The following is a 17,697-nucleotide window of genomic DNA, read 5'->3' on the forward strand; positions in this document are numbered from 1 at the left end:
TTAGACTGGTTAATGAATTGAACTCCACCTAGAGGCCAGTTACAAATTGAATACTGCAGGATCTATACCAAGACCTGTCCTATTTAACACTTTATCAATGGCAATGTAATGCAGTTTCGTATTGTTTGCAGATTATATCAAACTGGTGCCTGTCCATACACCTGAAAGAAAGGCCAACATCCAAAAGGGCTTAGTCTGGAAGAACAGCCAACAAGAACTTAAGGGCATTTAATAAGGACAAATGCCAAGTCCTGCACCTGGGAAGGAAGAACTCATTGCATTGATGCAGGCTGGAGATGCACTGGCTGTGGAGCAGCTCTGCTGGAAAGGACACTGGGGTTTTGGTAAATAGGCTGAACATGAACTTGCAATGCGCCCTGGCAGACAAAAAGGCCAACAGCATGCAAGACTGTATCAACATTGCACTTTGCTCAGCACTCCTTAGATGGCATGTAGAGTACTGTCTTCAGTTTTGCCTCTCCTGGTGCAAGGAAGACATTGATGAAATCGACCGAGTTCAGCAGGCGGCCAGAAACATGGTCAACAGGTAGAGCAATTATCCTGTGAAGATAAGCCAAAAGAACTGTGCATGTTGAGCCTGGAGAAGAGGGCAGTGCATAGCAGCCTTCCAATACCTACAAGGGGGTTCTCAAGATGAGGGATCCAGGGCTTTACATATGTGTGTGACTTCAAAGCTTCAGCTGGAGTTTGGACTGCAAATCTGAATTATTCTGATTCTGTTTTGGCATCAATAGTGATTTAAGATGTAGCCATAATTCATTTTTATTAAATTTTATGTGCAGGTCAAAATTATTCTTGTGGGGTGGACAGAAAACATGGCAGCCCCTTGAATTTGTATCTCATAACTTCTTTCCACAGAAGGACTTAAACGTACAAAATACAGTGGACTTCCTATAACCTGCTATAATAGACTGCTTGAGCAGAGGGTTTCAAATCAATGACCTCCAGAGGTCCCTTTCAAACTCAACCACTCTGTGATTCTGTGAATAGCTGGCAACTGACACTGAATACACTGCATTTAGAACTTGTGTAAAATATTAATGGTGAGGGTATTTAGACTTCAGTGAAGTTTTTCAGTCATTCTGATGGCTTCCTGTCAGCTGACGACTCCAAATCAAGATAAAATACCTGCTTGAAAAAGCTGCTCCAGCTAATGCAGGAATTAGACATTCCTGTAGCTATAGCAGGTGCATTTAGATGAATGTGATTTCCCTATCAAAATGTATCTGAGGGTTATGTTGTAAGAAATTTTGTATACAAGAATTTCGGAAGAGTTGACAAAGAAACTCACTATTTTCAATAATCTATAAAGTACTGACAAAAGGATATGGGGCTGTTGGAGTAAGTCCAGAGCAGGGCCACGAGAATGATCAGGGGGCTGGAGCACCTCCCGTATGAAGATAGGCTGAGAAAGTTGGGGCTGTTCAGCCTGGAAAAGAGAAGGCTGAGTGGAGACCTCATAGCAGCCTTTCAGTATCTGAAGGGGCCCTAAAGGGATGCTGGGGAGGGACTCTTCATTAGGGACTGTAGTGACAGGACAAGGGGTAACGGGATAAAATTTAAACAGGGGAAGTTTAGATTGGATATAAGGAAAAAGTTCTTTCTTGTTAGGGTGATGAGGCACTGGAATGGGTTGCTCAAGAAAGCTGTGAATGCTCCACTCCTGGTGGTGTTCAAGGCCAGGTTGGATGGAGTCTTGGGTGACAGCCTTCTTTCTGCTTCTCTTCAGGGTGGAGAGCTAGCTGGAAAAAAGTTGTGGAGTGATAACAGAGCCTTTGGTTGGTGAGAGAAGGGTGTAGAAGGAGCAAATGTTGCTACATAGTGTAGCTATAAGCAGGAAAACTAAGGCATGTAGCATCAAGGACTTACCCAAAGCAAAAACTCAAATTTGTACTGAAGTGCAAAATTGTCTTTTTCCCCCTTCTAGCCCAAGTTTTCCTTACTTGCTGGACAAAAATACTTTTCTGCGTGATAAATAGCATCACAGATTGAAAATGTAAAGGATACTTAGACTGAGATATTGGGGAAGGATTTTAAGAGTACAAAAGGTCTGTGTGATCTGGTTTAGTGGAGGTGTCCCTGCTTGTGGCAGGGGGGTTGGATCGAGATGATCTTTAAGGCCCTTTCCAACCCAAACCATTCTGTGATTCTGTGATTCTGTGATTCTGTGATTCTGTGACGTGGTTTAATGTGCGACATTCCTGTCCATGGCAGGGGGGTTGGAACTACATGATCTTAAGGTTATTTCCAACCCTAGCTATTCTATGATTTGATGATTCTGTAAGGTAATATCATGCCCACATCTTAAACAAAATTACTGAGTTGATTCTAAATCAGTCAGTTTGACAAAGAAAGAAGGCTGGTTTTATTAAGGAAAAAAGGGGCCAGTGAGCTGAACATGGTTCCAAACACAATTCCAGGGCTACTGAAATCTTTGGATACATAAACAGGGAATATCAAGTAGTTGAAAAGAGCCTGATATTCCAGATCGGCATTCAAGCAGCCAGTCAGGCACTGACCCCTGAGTGCAGCTGGAGCACAATGCCCAGTTCTGTGGCCCACTCCTCAGGAAGACAGCTAACAGTATGGAAAGGGCTCAGAAATGCGCCACAAAGAGTCACAATGAGGTTGTATCATTATAAACGTAAAAACTATGAATGTTAACAAGTATAAAGTAGATGGCTCAGTTACGTTAGTAAAAGTGGTCTTCAGTGTAACTGAAGACATCTTGTGCAATGCCAAGAGCCTGAAACTAGCCAGATTCAGGCCAGGAAGAAGTTGCATGTTTTAAACGGTAAGAACAGGTATCATTGGAACAATTTCTCTGCGGTCATGGGGCATTAACATAGGAAACTGGAACATTAAGATTTTCTTTTCATAGACATGATCTATTTGGAACAAATTAATTCAGTGCAGTCTTACCCATTGCACGAGGAGCCTGATTATCTAATCTTGCAGTGGTTCCTTCAGGCTTTTAAACTGTAATCTGCACTTTATGATGCTCCCAACATCCTCTAGACTGCATGTACATGTAAACACTGCTCACACAAGTGCACATGCGTGTAACAGTTACAAAAGGATGAATTGTGCACTCCCTCCATGGCACTGTAGCCCACATGTTTAATGCTTCAGCATTTGACTTTGGCCCAAAGAAAGGGAGAACAGCTGTTGTTTAGACTCATTAAGAGCCAAGGAGCCTGACAGAGGTCTGTTCCATGCATTGTCTGTGCACAAGAGGATTGGTATGGCACTACAGGAGCACAACCCAACAGTTGTTTCTAAAAAACATGTGCCAGCATCATCTCACAACATGCTTCCCCACACCTTCCTTTAGCAGGCACACACCATCACCATCTTCATCACTTTCCTGCAGTTAACATAGCAAAGACCTTCAAATACTTGTAAATGAACTATTAACAGAATTGATTTTGAATTAGAGTTGTATATTTGTCATTTGGACCTCTGAGCGTACCCTGAGACTGCCTTTTCCTGTCAATGCTGTATTTTGGGACTCAGTCAACTCTACCTGCTGGTTGTTGCCTGGAAATGTCTTGTGCAAAACAATTGACTTAATGCCTCTTGTCTGCTCCCCTCTTGGCAGAGCATGTGTCCATCTGGAGTTACAACCTCCTATGACCACCAAGCTACCTCTGATGACACAACCAATATCCTCACAGATATGCAGACTGTTTTTATCAAATGGTGGCAGCTCATAGAGTGTTCTTGTTTTGCCTTATCTCCCTATTTTATTTTTGCAAGTATCAGTCTCTCTCAGTTTATAACAGATTTTTTGTGTTGTTCTCACAAGCAAAATCTGAGGTTATGTTAACCCTGTTTCATTGCTACCATTCTGTAATAGAAGTACTAAACATAGTCAGAAGGTATGTTATTTCAGCGATAGTTTCCAACAAACGGACTGACGAAAATGGGAACTAAAGGCTGCTCACCTAAACCTGCACTCTATTGCAAAGTGCTAAACCCATGTCCGTATAGCTGAGACTGTATGACTCTAAACTGTGCCTGCTGTTTCAGACAGGCAGGAAAAATTACCTGAAATACCAAAATCTCCTGTTTAGTTGTACCAAGGCTGTCTCAGGGTGTAAGAACAGGAAGATCTGTGAGGTTTTTCAAACACATCAGTGAATAATCTATGTCAAGTTTGACCAAAAGGAGTAAACCTTCCCTATAGAAACTGTGCCACCTCTGAGGTTAGTTAGTCTTTATGTCCTTTTGCTTTAATTGATCTGTATATTTTGTATAAATTATAATCCTTGAAAGCATTTGAACACTCACAATTTCTTTGCAGCCATTGTAACATCCCTTTCACATTTCTCTTGGATTTTCCAGGGGGGTTTGTTGGTTTTATTTTACAATAAACCTTTTTCTATAAGTGCTTAAGAATCACAATACAGGCTGAAATAAAATCCTGTGAAATTGTGAAATAAATACTGTGAATATCGTGAAATAAAATCCTGACTGCTCTGGTCCCTTCCTTCAACTGACAATAATTTTTGGAAATAAGCTGTTGTGTCTACCCTGTGCTAATGCCCATCTTTTTTTCTTCCAGGCTTTCATTCCAGCAGCAGCAGTTCTGGCAGCTGTTGTCCACCTTTCTTTTGAAGTTGGATGGATTTCTGTTTTTCTCACAACATAGTATAAACATGATCTAGCATTTGATATACTAGACTTTGTTATACTGCATTTCTGTTAACTACAACACCTCAGTCAGGTTTGTATTCAACCTGCAGCATCACTGATATGGAACTTAAAAATGTCTATAATCCCAAGGTAGAAGCTGCCAGGCCCTCCTTAGTGATGGCAGTAAGTGATGTATGGTCAGTCTCTGACCATAAATGTCTTTCCCATTGACCGGTAAGGTAAAATAAAACTAAATCCAAGGGCTGAAATGAATGACATTGAGTCTCAGTTTGTCCCTATAATTTGCTGAGACTCTGCACTGCCTGGTTTGTCCAGTTAAGCATGACAAACTTTCCTTCACCCTTTGACATCTTGGGGAAATCATGCAACCTTCACTTGTCAGCTGAAATGGTCCCAGTGACGAAGATTCAAGCTTTTAAGCTGTATCTGCACTCCTAAACCAAGGGGGTGGGAAGCAGACTAGGGAGTCACCAGTCTCCAAGGTGAAGCGGCACATACTGATGGATACCAGCATCATTAAGGCCAGACTCCTCTGGCTTCACGCAGAGCCTAGAGTGCGTGTCTCCTCAAGCCCCTGGTGGCCCTAAGATGTCATTATTAGTTTGTGTTTCTTTTGTCAGTTTACAATACCTGAAATAATATGAGAGATGTGATATAGGCAGCCACATAGTGTGTGCAACATCAAACTAACAAAAAACAGAGCATGCTGACAGATTTGGCATCTGCAAACACAAGCCTTCCAGGATGGACTAAGAGGACTATGTAGCATGAAAGGAGTCAAACTTAATGCAGTCCTTATTGCCCCTTGGACAGGAACTGACATGAACTCCTTTCAGACTCTTAGAATCACAGAATGGCTTGGGTCAGAAGGGACCTTTAAAGATCATGTAGTCCAACAACCCTACCATGCACAGGGACATCTTTCACTACATCAGATTGCTCAAAGCCCTGCCCAGTGTGATTTTGATCACTTCCAGGTCTGGGGCATTCACAACTGCTCTGGCCAACCTGTTCCAGTGCCTCACCACCCTCATCATAAAAAATGCCTTTCTTATGTCCAATCTCAATCTACCCTCTTTCAGTTTAAAATCATGGCTCCTTGTCCTGTCACAACAGGCCTTGATAAGAAGTCCCTCTCCAGCTTTCTTATAAGTCATCATTAAGCCACTAAGTGTTGAAAGCCTGCAATAACGTCTCCTCAGAGCCTTCTCTTATGCAGGCCGAACTATGCACACTCTTTCAGCTTGTCTTCATAGAAGAGGTGATCCATCCATCTGACCATACTCACGGCCCTCCTCTAGACTCACTCCAACAGGTCCATGTCTTTCCTATGCTGGGGGCCTCAGAGCTTGATGCAGAACTCCAGGTGGGGTCTCACCAGAGCAGAGTAGAGGGGGAGAATCACCTCTCTTGAACTGCTGGCCATGCTCCTTTGGATGCAGCCCAGGATACAGTTGGCTTTCTGGGCTATGAACACACTTTGCCAACTCACATCCAGCTTTTCATCTACCAGGATCCCCAAGCCCTTCTCCATAGGAGTCTGCTCTCAACCTATTAATCTCCCAGCCTGTATTGATACTGGGAGTTGCCCCAGCCCAGGTGAAGGAACTTGCATTTGGCCTTGTTGAACTTCCTGAGGTTCATATGTGCCCAGTTTGCAAGCCTGTCTCTTCCCAAACTCTGCTTTGGAAGTGGCTGGCTGAAATGGTTGAAAGCAGAGGCAGAGTGGGTACCAGCAGCTAAACAGAGTACACAGCTGTGCTCGGGCTCACTCTCTGCCTTTTATTTTCCTTTTCGTAGAAGTGTGGCCTACCTGCTGAATCTCCAGTGGATATACCTCTTACTTTCACCTCTTATTGTATTAGCATTTTTCCCTTACAAAATTAAAAAAAAAAAATTGCACTTTATTTCACTTTACAGTAGTGTTTGATCTTTTCTGTGAGAGCTATTCAGGTCCTGTGATCCATCATTTTCAAAATATCTTCAAGTATGATGTAGTAGGTGCCCCCAGGCTGCCTGCAGCCACCAGGATGTTCCCGTCTGGCCCTCCATCCTTTCTGTAGCAGATAGGGACCAGATGTTCAAGGAATTAAATTCACCAGGACAGCTGAACTCCTCGTGATTCCAGAGCCCAGCACAGGGAGAAGAACACCACCACTGTGTCCATCAAAGCTGGGGTGAGAACTAATAGCACTGTTTCTGCCCATCCTCTGGCTGATTTGTTAGCATCCAATCTGAACTCTTAAACGGTCCCCTTGCTTTCTGATTGACCCTCTGGACACACAAGCAAGTTATCATGAGGCAGAGCACAAACCACAACAACTCTTTCAGTGCCCACTTGTCCCTGTTTGAAGCTCCTGACCCCACAATGCATAAGGAGTAATTTACCCAAACCCACATGTAACATAGGATGAGGGTCTGTAACCACAGCATGTGAAAAGAGAGCTGGCAGGATTGAAATGTGTACGTGGTCCTTTCTATAATTTAGTCTTATGTTGTTACCTTTGAAGTCTGTTTGTCTCCTGCTGTGGTGTAGTCTGACTTAACCTCAAAGAAAGGGTCCTACTCAGGCTCCTCTTTCTGCCAACTAAAAACAAGTAATACATTAAAGTGTTTCAAAAGCAAGCATTGTCATTTATATGGCTGACTGCTGTCTGCCTTCCGTTCTTCTGCCACCCACTGTCTGTAAACACAGACTTTAACATTCTGCAACTGTCTTGGGAAGAAGTTCAGCTCTACTGGTGGTTTTAATTAGTCTTCTCTCTGACTTAAGGTCCTGAGTTTGCCATAGCTACTGCATCCTATGTTATAACCACATTGTCAGGGCTGGCAGAGCTCCACTCCTCTCGGGGCCTAGGTCCAACTGCTCCATGTACTACATCAGGAACCACTGTGCAGGACAGCCACAGGCTCCCAAGGGCTAATGACAGAGCCTTTAGACGCATGTTCCCTCTGAGAAGAGTCACAGATTTTGGATGGAGTGTTTTGTGTGCAGGCAGCAGGGCAGGGCAAAACAATGAAAAGAGCTCAGAAATATTCAGGAACAAAGGATGAAGCAGGTTCTGGGTGTGTCTAACAGGCATTTCTAAACAAGCACTAACTGGGGTGAATCTCTTGATGAATAAATCTAGGAAATGCAGGGCAGTTTCCAGACTCCAGGCCTACATGCCCTACCCACAGAGCAAAGTGCAGCAATCCCTCCTTGCTGAAAGCTCTCAGATAAGGATCTTGACTGTGGGCAGCAGAGGAGAAGATATTCCCTTGGTCCATCCTGGAACCAATTTGATACTGGACAGGTCATAAATGCAATAAAGTACACTTTTTTCTGAAGGAAATGCTGCCAGAGCCTTAACTGAATGGCACCGAGACCAGTGCAGCCTATTAGAAAGGCTCAGGAAGCATATTATTTTAAGCAGCTGAGGGATAGATTCTGATGTGGCTCCCTCAGGGCCGTTTGCACATCCCACAGCTTTATCCTGGGATTGCACCAGCACCACAGAGATTGGCCGCTGGCACCAGCTGAACAAGCACTGTTTGTGCCAGTTTCCTGGTGGGAGTGATTGATTAGAGCTGGTTGAGCTTGCTCTGTCCAGAGCAGGTGTGGAGCAAATTTGCCCTGACTCAGTCAATTAACTTTATCAGAGAATCAGAATCAACAGTGTGAATATGATAACGGTGTGTTGCAAGCTCCATGCTTCTCACTGTGCCTGATCTCACACTGCTGCCATAGTTCTGAAGCTATTGCTAAAAACTGGTGCCCAAATCTTGTGATGTGCAAGCACTTGATCCAGATTCATCCCATGAATGAGCAGAATGTTAGCAAGCACGCTGAAACTACACTCCTCTGCACCATGGGCTTCATTTGATACACAGGAGTAATTATCACTGTTGAAAGCATTTAAGTCTGTTTTATCTTTGAGGGGAGTTGTTTTGGTTTTACTTCAGGTGAGGACTACAGAGAATCTGCCCTAATAAGCAAGGGAATCGTGAAGGAAATCATATGGCATGATGCAAAGAAGGGAGACCAAATTTAGAAAAGCAAAACATGGACAAAGTGGCTAGATAATCAGATGCCCAAAGATCAAATCTGATACGTATCATGGGATGTAGAACATACGTCTCCAGGGTGACTTGGGTTTATCAAAGCAAATAGTGTTGGAACCTCCATCTCCCATCCTTCTGCCATTAAACTGAAATTCCTGCATCATTTCCTATGGTCAGAGTCAAGAGAGGGAGGCAGGGAAAATTCCATGCCCTGTTTGGGAAGTCTAAAATTATGTGTCTTGGGGATACTTTGGCAGTTCAAGCAAGCACCCCTCCAAGCCTGATGACTGATCAGACAAGTATAACGTTAACCTTAGAACTCACCTCTCAAAAAAACTGCATGTCATTAGTCACTAAGCTCTTAATTGAGGGTTGTTGGCAAGAAGATAACCAACACTTAGACTAAACAGGGCTTCTTTCCTGTCTGATGCTGTATGTAGACGTGTATAACACCAGAGAGATGAAAAGGCTGCCTATACCATTTCCCTGACAATGTCTCAGCTCACAAGTCTCCACATGCAACCACATGTTTTGTAGATCAGATGAACCTAGCTTTGCCCCAAACTACACTGTTTTCATGCCCATTTAATAAACCAAACTGTAGTCCAAGTGGATGGCCAGTGAGAGAAATGGAACGATAATGAAGTAAATAAGTTTGAAATATGTTCAGATGTCTGCGCAAACTTGCCTCTTCAAAGATGACTGTCACCTTGGTGGATTCAGCCTGCAGGTGCATGGAGCCCCTTGCCTTCAGCAGTCCTCTCCTGGAATAATCAAATAACTCCACAGGGGAAACATCAGTAAGTCTCTGTGACAGGCTCAGACAGGACTAAGGATAGTAAAAGCTTTTGTCAGCCCTCAAGCATTCTCTGGTCACTCAGTCTTATCCTCAGAAAGGAAGTTGTGTGTAAGCTTTGTGGTACCTGGACTGCTCTTGGTAACTGAGGCTGTGTTGCAAAATACTCTGAAAGCCAAAGTTCCTCACAAAACTGACCTGCACAATTATTTTCCCCCCTCCAAGGATAGCATTTGCCCTCTGTCCTTACCCCAGTTTGGTTTGTGTCTGACCTCTGGCAGTGGGTGTGCTAACCCTGGGTTTGAATGAAGGACTAACTGAGCTACCGGCACAATGCAGAGCAACACCAAGGCTGCTTTAGGTAACTCCGGATGTCAGAGCTCAGCAGCTGGACCTCTCAGGAGCACAGCAGGGTCACTGCCTCACCTGCTCATACCTTCTGGCTTTTCTTTCTCTTGCCCTCGTGGCTGCAGTGAGGAGAAGTCCTTCGGTTTGCACCAGCAGAACCTCTGACCACACAGTATCAATGACAGGATGGGACTATAGCTGGCAGCATCCTCCTCTCTGGATTGAAAAGCAAGTTCAAAAGCCATTGCAATGGTCTGGCTCAAAAATATTGCGTCACAGCACTAATCAGAGTTAGGCACTGTTACAAGGAGCTTTATTCTTGGTCATGATTTCTGCTGTCATTAAAGGGTCCTGTAACTTTTAAAATTAAGTAAGACCATATGGTATACGAAGCAAGCAACAAAGCAAGAAAGAAAGCAAAAGTAAGCTAGCAAAAGAAAGAAAGAGAAAGAGGTAAAAAAGAAAAGGAGAGACAGAGAAAGATGGAAAGGAAGCAAGACAGGAAGGCAAGCAGGCAGGCAGAAGGAAAGAAAGGAAGGAAGGAAAGAAAGAAAGAAAAGGAAGAAAAAGAAAGAAAACAAGGAAAGGAAAGCAATAAAGCCAGAATCTCTGTACTGTATTCCAGTGATGGCAAATAGAAATAATACCGAGAAGAAAAAATGTAATCTAAAAAAAGGGAAAAGTTCTCCTGGCTCGTATTATGTGCAATTCCAGGCACTGTAACAGTGAAACATGAGCTGATATCTCTGTTTCCGTGAACATGCTATGTTTTAGAGGATGTTACTCTCAGAGCTTCTAAACTTCGTGACATAAACAGCAAACCTAATTCAGAAAAAAGCACCTACCACACCAGATTACCATAACCAGGAGCACACACCTTTAAATCAAAAGTCAGTTGAGTTGGAAAAGGTTTAAGTTTTTTCAATAAATTATTTTTTATAATGACTATAAAAGTTATATAGTACACAGGGACTTGCTAGAGGTAGATACTTTACTGTACCTGAATTGCTAGGAATACTTCCTGAGGCATAAAGCTGACAATCAGACATCTGAGTGCATTTGAAAAACATCATCTACCAAAAGACTAAAGTATGAATTTAGCAAAGTAATCCAGGAAGGAAATTCTTTGTTCTTGCTTGTTACTTATCATGGCAACTGAAGTGATGTAATGGGAAATGAATTTACACTTTAATTCAAAAATAGATGAAATATAGGAAGAGTTTGAGAACAAAATTATTTTTCACTGTTAAATATATGGATTTTGACTCTTCCTGAACTGTATTTCAACACGTTTTTTTTATTTTATGCCCATGATAAGTTATTAAACATATAAAATTGCCTTATTTATAGAGTATAACAGCATTGCTAGTGATAATGCCCCCATTTTTCAAGGTAGCAACTACTTAGATATGTATAGATTCTAGATGATCTTTTAATTACAAGGGGAAGAAGGAAATTGCTAGAAATAAAAGAGGTTTCTCATTCTACAAAGAAGGGGACAAAAGGAGGGATGATTCTAAATTAGCAAAATTACTGAATTGCAATTCTTATAAAAATTAAAGTGCAATCAGAAAGAGCAGCTTGTGGTTAGGATTGGTGAGAGAAGGTCATAAGGAAGGTTGAGGGGGAGAAAACTAAGGATGTGAAGCTGCACAAATTCCTGTAATATGCAGCATGGGGAGTAAAGGGAATTAACTAACGAACTTATTCAAACTACTGACAATTATTTTCAAGTGCTCCTGGAGAATTAGTGATCCCTAAGACAACTGAAAAGAAAGAGGAGCATGTTACTGGTCTTTAAAAGCGGCTGGGGAAGAGGAAGAGAAAGAGTGAACCTGTCATCTACCATCTGGTAAGCCTAAATTCAGTCTGCAGTAATATAGTGGAAAAAATATTAAAAGGTAAAAATCCTAAGTACTTAGGGGAGAATGGATCCACAACCAGTAAACAGCATGGATTTATAAGGAATGGAAGAAAGCCACACACAAGCACTTTTTTTCTTCCTATAATTGCAAAGTGGCGACTGAAGGGAATACAGTAGGTGTAATATACGTGCCTACTAACATATAGATTTGGATGTATGAGCTTCAGTAAATTAAATAGGATCTAGCAGTGTGACCACAAAAAAAAAAAAAATCCAATGTAATTTTTGGGCTTCTAACACAGAGGCATTGTGTCATGTTCCTGGGAAGTGATAGATGTCTCTCTCAGTATACAGCACTGATGAGATAGCACCTCGACTACTGCTTTCAGATTTAAGTACGTTCAGTACCAATAAAGAGGAACTGGAAGGAGTTCAAGAAGCTTGGAAGGGAAAAGAAACACCTATAGAAACTGTTTGGTGATTAAATGTTAACTGAAAATAGATATCTATAGCCTGGCCAAACAAGGGTGGGAAAAGTAAGATCAGTGCCATATTCCTCACAGTGGAAAGTTTCCAATATAAACAAAATAGGGTCAGGTGTAAGAGTGAAAGCTGGACAGGGAGTAAGTGTTCCTTGTACATGGTCAGAGCTCTGGCCTCTCTTCTGATGAGACCCACTCAGACATTTGCTGGGGAGTGTTTGAAAGGAGCAGAGAGAGTAAGCACTTACTCTGAGAGCTGGAAACAGGAGGAGAGCATTTAGGGAGAACTGCATGAGGCAGAATTCAGGCTGAAATAGATAAACAAGCATAACAGGTAGCTCTGACAATCCAGGGAGTGGTTTGCTATGGGAAGCTACACCAGTAACCCTGTTTTGGCCAAAGCAAAAGTGCACACATGTGGGAAATCACGTGCATGAGGAGGGGAATGGCTTAGAGGACCTAGAAGAGAAAGGAAGGAGAGATAAGAAGGAGAAGGCAAAAGAGGAGAAGGAGAAGGAAAGGTGAAAAGGAAGAAGGAGAGGGAGAAAAAGATGGAGAGGAAGAAGCAGAGGGAGAGGGAGAGGAAGAGGGAGAAGAAGAAGGAGGGAAAGATTGAGAGGGGAAAGAAAAAAAGGAAGAACGAAATACATACTAATAATAACCCTAAACCTTCCAAAGCGAAAACAGAGCACACTGGATCTTCCAGTCTTTCTCCACAAAACTGATTGTAGTGCCCCAGTGGGTTTGTCACTGCATATACACCCAGTGTTGTCCCTGAAAATGGGACACCAGCAGGCTTTTCCAGCCATAATCTGTTTCAAGTACATATATTTCCTGGTGTGCACCTATGTAAATGAATATACATGCAATACCTGCTGAGACCCTTTTGACTCCTCCTGTCCAAGCACAGCCCTCAGCCTATTAGACTTCAGCTTCAACAGGGAGACCTGAGGAATGATTATTTAGCTCGCTGTGCCAACACACTTTACAGGGTTATTTTAAGTTTCCATGGTTTGCTTGTGGTTTTTGTTTTGTTGCTTTTTTTTTTATGGTGTTTTGGTTTTTTTTTTGTCGTGTAATTTTCTGTCTCCAGCCCCACGCCTGTCCTTCCTTCCATCGCGGGCATAAACTCCGCTTCTAGAGGCTGGCCATGCATTTCTCCCGCTGACCAGGAGATGGTGCTGTGGATTTTGGATCTGGAGCGCAGCCACCAGGGCCGGGACTGGGGGGCCGGTAGGTCGCGGTAGAGCCCGAGGAAGACTTACTGGCCACCTGCGGGTCTCAGCAGAGACTCTCAGGTGCCTTTGATCCCATTGGAGCTCTTCAGGCTTTCCTTGCAATCTCCAGCGGTTCCCTTCCGAGGGCAGGGCAGGGATACCAGGTGGCATCCCTCACCTTAAGGGGCCTCAACTCTGCTAAGGTGTCGGGTCAAGTCCATCAACGTATTTTTTCTCCTCCTGAAGGACCTGGGATGGAGCTGGGAGGATGTTTTCTTCCATTTCTCAGCCTCTCGCCTCACAAATACTCTCAAGCTCGACTACACCCTCCAGGTCCCGCCACCTTGTCCCATCCCCGATCCCTCGGTGAGCAGGACGCTGCCCCAGGCGTCCTGGGGGCTAAGAGCATCGCCTTTTTCTCCACTACCCGTCGCCCCTTCTCCTCCCTTACACGCGTCCCTGAGAACCGGGTGGGCTGCCGGTCCCAGTCTGCTGCTGGAAACACTTCCCAGGCTGGGAATTCACTGGCCTCCGGATAGGCACCTCTGGGGAGGTTTGCAGTAGGAGAGAATGCAAGGAGGGTGTTGTTTTCTTTCTTTTCACTGTCTTTTCTTCACCCTGAAGTTAAAGAAAGTTTGTCTAAGAGTGAAGACCGCACAGAACCAGCTGAGGAGAACGAAAATCGCTCTCTAGCACTTGGCGCTGAAAGAGCCAGGCGGATGGCTGAGGATGTCCCCGCTGCCCTCGGAGCTCGACTCCCGGCCCTGCTCCCCCAGGCTCGGCTTGCCGGAGGCTGAGGGGCTTGGGGCCGAGCCTCTAGAAGGGGACCGGGAACTTGGGTGATCCCAAGACCTAAGCCTGCTGCCGCGGAGTGCACGCCGTTCTCTGCCCCGAGCAGGCAGGGAGAGGCTGCCTTCGGCTGCCTAAAATCTGCTTCACCAGCATTCAGCTGCTGGACGCCTTTAGGGAAAATCTGGAGACCGTCTTTCCTCCAGGAGGCTTTTCATGAAACGGAAAGCCCAGCCCTGGGGAGAGGGAAGGGGGGGTTTAACTTCTCCCCAGGGTAGGGAGCAGAACAAAGTGGCTCTCGAGCAGATTTTGCGAAAGACACCGTGGAAAATCAGCAGCCGCTGTGGCTGCCCGCTCTCATCTGTATTCCGGGACCCTCCCGACTCCCCGCAGCCCCGCCGGGACGGCCGGTGCCCGGGGGACGCAGGTGATGCTCCAGGACGGCCGGAGCAGCCCTCTCTGCAGCCCGGGTCCGAGCTGCTCCTTGCCCGAAATAGTGCCCAAGTGGAGCGGAACCGGTGACGGAGGGCTGCGGTACAATTAAGCCAGATAACGAGACGCTGGGCAGATGTGTTTTCATTGCGCTGTAAGATAAACGCAGTGTTAAATGCCTGACAACTTCCCAGAAGCAATCAGCAAAAGTTTACGAGTGCATAAACCTCAAAGACCATTCCTCGGTATTTTTATAAGCCCCGCATTTAAAGCTTCTATAAATTCTTCTGCCTGCTCCAAACTAAAGTTCCCGTAGACTATTAAACAGCCACTTCTTCGGGAGGGGGTAGAGATAGACCGTAACAGGCGGGTCCGGGAGAGGTGAGTTGGTGTCTCTTTTTGTCTCCTTATGCCCTCCACTTTCTTCTCCCTACCTCCCCCTCTCCAAGCTAAAGTTTGAGAGAAAGTTATAGCACGGCAAGTGACAGGTGAAAGCATAGGCAAGAGGACTGGGATACATCAAGAACAGGGTCAGACCCAGAAAGAAAGGGAAAGGAAAGGATGGAGAGAAGTAAAAGCAAAAGAGAGATGGATGAAAGGACGGGCAGAAGCGGGGACAAGCACGTAGCTATATTCTCAGGCAGATCAGCATCAGGCAGGCTGACGGGTGTACGGGGACGAGCAGAAAGCTTAGAAGGAAAGAGGCAAATTTCAGTCACAGGGCGCAAACCTGAGCGAAGGCAGCCGAGGCCAAGGGGAGACCTCCTGGAGATCGCCGCAGTGTCCCCGTCAGCCTGCCCCGACGGCGCGGCCCGGCAGCTCTCGCCGCCCCTCGGAGCACTGGCCCCGTCGCCTGCGGAGCGGGACGGCATGCCTTCCCCAGAGGTGCAGGGAAAAAGAAGTGAGGTAGCACTAGTGAACCGACAGATTAGCTGAAGAGATCGAGCCAGGGAAATCCATCTTACAAAAAATAAATTGCGAGGAATTAAATGTTTCCCCTAACCATCATACTATAACAACAGTATCTGTCATCCCTAAGTGACCACATGAGTTTTACAAGTTTGGTATTGAACAGATAAAATAATTATTTTTTTTAAATAAACTATTGCTATTATAAAATCCTTTGTTTATGATCCCAAGGAAAAATGAAATTGCTAATTAGAAAACAATAAACCGAAAATGCCTTTGGATTAATAATGATAGAGGTTAAGGGTGGCATCCCTTGGAAAGGGGGAGGGGAACGAGGCGCTCTGTGCCTATGCGCTTGGACGGCGACGAGGGACAAGCGCAGCAGCCAAACGGGGCTGGGAGGGAGGAGGACGGGGGAAGAGGACGTGGGGGAGGACCCCCCCCCCCTTCTCTTCGGAGGTCTCGGCTTGTGTGTTCGGCTCTGATCTGGAGACACGAGGTGAGGAAGGTCTGTATTGTAGTCATGTCCTCGCTAGATGAAATCTCAGTCAATTACTTTGAAATCTGCAGCTTGGCTTCTTTTCATTCTTTCCAGGTGAAAATTCAAACGTTTTCTGTTGTCGCCTGGTCCTTTCTTTCCTGAAACAAGGCACCCAACTGTTCTGATATTACCATTCAAAAACAGGTTCTGTGGCAAACCTCATTTGTGAATCTATTACAGAGATTAATAGATTATTTCTCCTTTTTCAACTAATTCTCAGTGGGGAAATTTAACCATATGGTAAGGAGAGAATTAGAATTTCATCACATTAGAGCAAAATGTAATGAAAAGAGTCCAACACCTGGGGCCAACTCTGAAAGACACAATTAAAAGGTTTTTAATGAAACCAGAGAAACTAAAAAATTTCATAGCCTTCAGTAATTCTGCCACGTAAGAATGATTTACTGGAAGTGTTGGGAAATATTGTTTTTACTGATGTCAGAAGGATGAAAACCTGCCACTAAATACCCTGAGCGCTAACAGTAGAGCGAGAGCGAGCTGCTCGCCTCCAGCAGTAGAGGAGCAGCGGGACAAAATTTAGACCAGCCCTGGGGTTGCAGCTTCAGTCTCTGAGAGAGCGCAGAAGAGCCTGTGCCCGGCAAAAAAAAAAAGGGGGAAAAGCCCCGGGAGGAGAGCAGGGTATCTTCCCGGCACCGGTGGCGGCATCTAGGCGCTGGGGAGTGGAGCGGATCTCTCCTGCCGAAGGAGGCGGGGAGGGAAGGAGCTGCAAAGAGTTGGTCAATCACAGTAAATAAATAATAATAAAAAAGTTTGGTGGGGTTTGCCCTTTCTCACCCCGCCCTCCCTCCTCCCCAGATAGGTTCATTTGCAAAGTAACTGATGGGGCTTTATATTTTTTATAGGGACACTGGGGATCATCACTCTAAAGCGGCAATCTGCTGCTTGGAAAGGGCTCAGGGAGGGAGGAGGAGGAGGAGGAGGGGAGCCTCCCTGTAATTTGGTCTCCGCTTGCTGGAGAGGGGGGAAGCGGGGGCTAGGGGCCATCCGGCTCCCAGGAAAGGCAGTTAGACTTTGGCGGGGGGCAGGAGCGGACACGGCTGCTGGGGTCGCTCCGCTTCTTTTAGTTATTATTTTAGGATCTTTTTCTCTTTCCCCGGCGACGCTTTTCGGGAAGACCGGTGGGGGTTGGAGGGGAGCTCTAAGTTAATGTAAATGCAGGGGGTGGGTGGGCTAGGGTGGGGGGAGAGGGTGTCACTCCTGACTCCACAGCTAAGTTAGCAGAAGTCTGCTGGCAGCACTCGGAAGGGGAGCGTTGAAGCGGGCTTTTCTGCAGTGCAGGGTTGTAATTTGCTGAAGGAGGCAAAGAACATCCTTCGATCTAAGTAGGGCTTTTAGTGTGCTCATTGATGAGTGAAAGTCGCCACACATGTCAAGCTAAAGGCAGTTGTTGGGTTACTAACAGGACACAACGTCTTGCAAACATATGCGTTAAGCTGTGTATACAGATGGCAGGGAGAATAATGGAGCAGGCGCCTCTTATAAAGCTCTAGCTGCTGCCTGTCTTCAGACCTGGGAAAAGCAACTATTCAGACTCAGGGCCAGATAGCGCCTGGGATTGTTTGTTACCGTTTTAA

General features: G+C 45.1%; 1 protein-coding gene across 1 annotated transcript; it reads right to left on the reverse strand.

The window, feature by feature from the left end:
* Positions 1 to 13,678: 13,678 nt before the first annotated feature.
* On the reverse strand, positions 13,679 to 17,107 carry LOC130608367 (uncharacterized). Its single transcript, XM_057426232.1, has 3 exons — positions 16,985 to 17,107; positions 15,383 to 15,505; positions 13,679 to 14,804 (listed from the first exon to the last, which is right to left on the reverse strand). Exons 1-3 carry the CDS (start codon positions 17,105 to 17,107, stop codon positions 14,394 to 14,396), a joined length of 657 nt encoding a protein of 218 aa, XP_057282215.1. The 3' UTR covers positions 13,679 to 14,393.
* Positions 17,108 to 17,697: the final 590 nt, after the last annotated feature.

This window comes from Pezoporus wallicus, unplaced genomic scaffold (genome assembly GCF_028554395.1).
Source record: "Pezoporus wallicus isolate ANWC-B61680 ecotype Strahan unplaced genomic scaffold, APGP_CSIRO_Pwel_v1 contig_4131, whole genome shotgun sequence".
In the NCBI taxonomy this organism is placed as follows: domain Eukaryota; kingdom Metazoa; phylum Chordata; class Aves; order Psittaciformes; family Psittacidae; genus Pezoporus; species Pezoporus wallicus.

Bases quoted from the DNA above. Each gene is read 5' to 3' on its own strand.
- LOC130608367 (XM_057426232.1), bottom strand. From the start codon at position 17,107: ATGGCCCCTAGCCCCCGCTTCCCCCCTCTCCAGCAAGCGGAGACCAAA. The intron at 15,506-16,984 runs GTGATGATCCCC...CCCGCTCCGCAG, and splicing joins CAGCAGATTGCCGCTTTAGA to GCGACGGGGCCAGTGCTCCG. The intron at 14,805-15,382 runs GTTTGCGCCCTG...TTTATCTTACAG, and splicing joins CCTCGGCTGCCTTCGCTCAG to CGCAATGAAAACACATCTGC.